General features: G+C 42.3%; 1 protein-coding gene across 1 annotated transcript in view; it reads left to right on the plus strand.

Moving 5' to 3' along the window:
* Positions 1-4762, plus strand: part of LOC115817064 (mesothelin-like protein) — a 20130-nt gene extending 15368 nt beyond the window's left edge. Inside the window, exons 10-12 of the mRNA XM_030780306.1 lie at positions 2185-2279; positions 2369-2669; positions 4674-4762. Of these exons, the coding sequence (XP_030636166.1) occupies positions 2185-2279; positions 2369-2669; positions 4674-4762 (485 nt within the window). The remainder of the gene's footprint in view (positions 1-2184; positions 2280-2368; positions 2670-4673) is intronic.
* Positions 4763-5000: the final 238 nt, after the last annotated feature.

Raw genomic sequence — 5000 nt, forward strand, 5'->3', positions numbered from 1 at the left:
ACACACACACACACACACACGCACACACACACACACACCGTTCATTTTACACAGACTTCCAGCTGATCCAACCACATCTCAGTAACACACACACACTTTACACAGACTGCCAGCTAATCCAACCATATCTCAGTAACACACACACACACACACACACAGAGTTGACTTTAACCTAACACAGCTTAACAGGTACATAGACTGTGCGCTTTTGAGTTTATATACATAGAATGTTTGCTTTTGAGGGTATATATATATATATATATGGAATGTTGTCCCATACATAGACTGTGTGCCTCTGAGGATATATATATATATATATATATATATAGAATATGTGTCACATATGTAGACTGTGTGCTTTTGAGGGTGTATATATATAGAATGAGTGCTTTTGAGGGTATATATATATTGATATAGACACATATATGGTATACACATATATTGTGTTAGGCATGTAACGATACATTCAGCTCACGGTTCGATTTGAGTCACAATACTATGTTTATGGTTCAATTCTTCCACAATATTTTTAAGAAAATCAATTGAACTGAAACTGGGATGAAAAGACCAGATTTATTTTTGATGCATTAACAACGCTGACCTACTGTTGTCTTTTTGCCCCGTCAAACCAACAGTGATGACAGCTTAACACAAGAGGAGTTCTTTGAAAGCTAGACAACAATAAATAGTCTTCAGACATAAACTAATATTAAACTGAATGGGTCTGTCTGTATTACATCAGTATGAAATAATGACAATTGCACTTCAACACACAACGCTAAAATTTAGACACAAGTTAATGAGCTAACTCTCTGCACTTTTCAGAATTTCCATGGCTTTGGTTTTTGCTTCGTTGTACCAGGCTGGTCTTACAGACTGACTAAAGCGCTGGCGTGACGGGACGTTGTATTTGGGCTCTAGTGTCTTAAGTGGTCAGCGAAATTCTTTGTTGTCGACTACCAAGGACGGTTTCATGTCTTTAGCGATAAACACTCCTATGGGTCTGGTGATAACTCGCGCTCTTGCATGTGTATGGGACAACAGGGATGCAAAGCTTTTTTCAGAGAGAAGTTTGGACTTGAAGCACTGTCTCTTTCTCATATGCCCTGACCGGAGTTTGTCGCTTGTTGTTGTGGAGGCGTCGTAGATGCTGCATCATATTCATGGTATTAGCAGTAGGCCTAGTGTATGGAGCTAGATCAGAGACTTTAAGTTTGGCATTAAAAAAATAAACAAAATCAGCATTGATTAAAAAAACGAAACTGAAAGATAGAACGTTGGCATGGAACCACTCGTGCTGAAATGAACTTTGTGCGCTGAAAAGATGTTTTGATGTTTTTTGTTTATTCAGATGTCACGACAATCTTTTCTTTGTTTCTTCAGCGTAAGCCTTTTTCAGCGTAGGATTTTTTTTTTTTTACACTGCAAGTCTTTTTTCGATGTCAGTACTTTTCAGTGTGAACTTACTGTCTCTGTTTTGGCATGGAAGGGGAGAGGTTTGGAGGGGGGGGGGGGGCATCAATAAATGTGTTATTTGCATATATTTAAATGAGAAAAACGTCACAGTCCCACATCTAACGTATGCTCTGAGTCAGAAGGCTTCCAACAAAGACTTGTTTGGCATTGAATTATTTTTTATGTTTCCAATCACCTTATATGTTTCATGCTCCAAGACAAGACTATGAGACACTGGTGTGTGTGTGGTCATTAGAAATGATTTTGACTGGTGTGTGTGGTCATTAGAAATAATTCTGATTGGTGTGTGTGTGGTCATTAGAAATGATTCTGATTGGTGTGTGTGTGGTCATTAGAAATTATTCTGATTGGTGTGTGTGGTCATTAGAAATGATTCTGATTGGTGTGTGTGGTCATTAGAAATGATTCTGATTGGAGTGTGTGGTCATTAGAGATGATTTTGATTGGTGTGTGTGTGGTCATTAGAAATGATTCTGATTGGTGTGTGTGGTCATTAGAAATGATTCTGATTGGAGTGTGTGGTCATTAGAAATGATTCTGATTGGTGTGTGTGGTCATTAGAAATGATTCTGATTGGAGTGTGTGGTCATTAGAAATGATTCTGATTGGTGTGTGCGGTCATTAGAAATGATTCTGATTAGTGTGTTTGGTCATTAGAAATGATTCTGATTGGTGTGTGTGTGTGTGTGTGTGTGTGTTGTGTTTTAGGTGGTGCTGGTCTGACATACCTGAGGAGTCTCTCCAGTTCCAACATCAGTATGGACCTGACTACTTTTATGTCTCTGGACCCAAATGTTATCGATGTGAGCCAATACACACACACACACACACACACACACACACACTCACGTACGTCTTTAATATGTCATTCACACATATGTGTCCCCCTCAGGCACTCAGTGTGAGTGACGTCAGAGGGCTGTTGGGTGTGAACCTGCCAGACCTGGTGACCTATCAGACACAGACTGTGGTAGAAAACTGGATACAGCGGCAGCTGCAGTCTGATCTCGACACACTTAACATCGGTCTGACCGGAGGGAGGAGCACACCCTCCACAACCGCACCCACCACTGCAGCCCAAAACAATGCAACCGCAGGAGGATCTGGAGCAACTACTGCCTCATCGGGAGGATCTGGAGCAACTACTGCCTCATCGGGGGGATCTTCAGCAACTACTGCCTCATCAGCTACTGGTAACTAACAGCCCCCCCCCCCCCCCCCCCCGCCCCCGTGAACATTTACATTTGTACATTTACATTACATTGGCATGTACATCTGAAGGGGCACTATCTGTGTTTTATTTTAAAACAACAGACTGAGGTTTGGTCTGTTGCAGGGACTGCGGTAGCTGCATTTTAGCACGTCCACAAACACATCACTGTAGCTGGAGGCAAAGGGACATTTGACCAGTTCCTCAAATAATCATCTGTAGAGTTGTTTTATGATTATTATTCAAAATATTCTGAACTTTCCCAGCCAAAATTCAGCATGTCAGGAACAGACTGAAGTGTTCCATGGTGTGAAGTGTGTGTGCGTGTTTTCTGTCTGTTCCAGGGTGTGAAGAGTGTGTGTGTTTTCTGTCTGTTCCAGAGTGTGAACAGTGTGTGTGTTTTCTGTCTGTTCCAGAGTGTGAACAGTGTGTGTTTTCTGTCTGTTCCAGAGTGTGTGTGTTCTGTCTGTTTCAGAGTGTGAACAGAGTATGTGTTTTCTGTCTGTTTCAGAGTGTGAACAGTGTGTGTTTTCTGTCTGTTCCAGAGTGTGAACAGTGTGTGTGTTTTCTGTCTGTTTCAGAGTGTGAACAGTGTGTGTGTGTTTTCTGTCTGTTTCAGAGTGTGAACAGTGTGTGTGTTCTGTCTGTTCCAGAGTGTGAACAGCGTGTGTGTTTTCTGCCTGTTTCAGAGTGTGAGCAGTGTGTGTGTTTTCTGTCTGTTTCAGAGTGTGAACAGTGTGTGTGTGTTTTCTGTCTGTTCCAGAGTGTGAACAGTGTGTTTGTTTTCTGCCTGTTTCAGAGTGTGAACAGTGTGTTTGTTTTCTGTCTGTTCCAGAGTGTGAACAGTGTGTGTGTTTTCTGTCTGTTTCAGAGTGTGAACAGTGTGTGTGTTTTCTGTCTGTTCCAGAGTGTGAACAGTGTGTGTTTTCTGTCTGTTCCAGAGTGTGTGTGTTCTGTCTGTTTCAGAGTGTGAACAGAGTATGTGTTTTCTGTCTGTTTCAGAGTGTGAACAGTGTGTGTTTTCTGTCTGTTCCAGAGTGTGAACAGTGTGTGTGTTTTCTGTCTGTTTCAGAGTGTGAACAGTGTGTGTGTGTTTTCTGTCTGTTTCAGAGTGTGAACAGTGTGTGTGTTCTGTCTGTTCCAGAGTGTGAACAGCGTGTGTGTTTTCTGCCTGTTTCAGAGTGTGAGCAGTGTGTGTGTTTTCTGTCTGTTTCAGAGTGTGAACAGTGTGTTTGTTTTCTGTCTGTTTCAGAGTGTGAACAGTGTGTTTGTTTTCTGTCTGTTCCAGAGTGTGAACAGAGTGTGTGTTTTCTGTCTGTTTCAGAGTGTGAACAGTGTGTGTGTTCTGTCTGTTCCAGAGTGTGAACAGAGTGTGTGTTTTCTGTCTGTTCCAGAGTGTGAACAGTGTGTGTGTGTTTTCTGTCTGTTTCAGAGTGTGAACAGTGTGTGTGTGTTTTCTGTCTGTTCCAGAGTGTGAACAGTGTGTGTGTGTTTTCTGTCTGTTCCAGAGTGTGAACAGAGTGTGTGTTTTCTGTCTGTTTCAGAGTGTGAACAGTGTGTGTGTTCTGTCTGTTCCAGAGTGTGAACAGTGTGTGTGTGTTTTCTGTCTGTTCCAGAGTGTGAACAGTGTGTGTGTGTTTTCTGTCTGTTTCAGAGTGTGAACAGTGTGTGTGTGTTTTCTGTCTGTTCCAGAGTGTGAACAGTGTGTGTGTGTTTTCTGTCTGTTCCAGAGTGTGAACAGAGTGTGTGTTTTCTGTCTGTTCCAGAGTGTGAACAGAGTGTGTGTTTTCTGTCTGTTTCAGAGTGTGAACAGTGTGTGTGTTCTGTCTGTTCCAGAGTGTGAACAGTGTGTGTGTGTTTTCTGTCTGTTCCAGAGTGTGAACAGTGTGTGTGTTTTCTGTCTGTTCCAGAGTGTGAACAGTGTGTGTGTGTTTTCTGTCTGTTTCAGAGTGTGAACAGTGTGTGTGTTTTCTGTCTGTTCCCACAGGACTCGGGGGTTTGAGCCTGTGTTCTGTGACAGGTCTACACATCCTGATAGTGGCACTGTCCACCACCGTTCTTCAGTTCCTGCACTGACCTCCTGACCTCTGACCCCTGCCATTCAGAGTGAAGTCTCCCCCCTCTGGACGGCATCAGACAGATATAATCCTGTACAACCTGCCCTGCAGTGATAATGTCTCTAGTTTTACTGTAACCACTATCTTTCTTCAATCTCTGGCTTTCATCAGCCTTTCTGTGTCTGTGTAAAATATGTTACATTTTTTAAGTCAGTTCTGAAAGTGACTTGGGACGAATGCCTTTTTACTGCTCTTCT

This window comes from Chanos chanos, chromosome 7 (assembly GCF_902362185.1).
Source record: "Chanos chanos chromosome 7, fChaCha1.1, whole genome shotgun sequence".
NCBI lineage: Eukaryota > Metazoa > Chordata > Actinopteri > Gonorynchiformes > Chanidae > Chanos > Chanos chanos.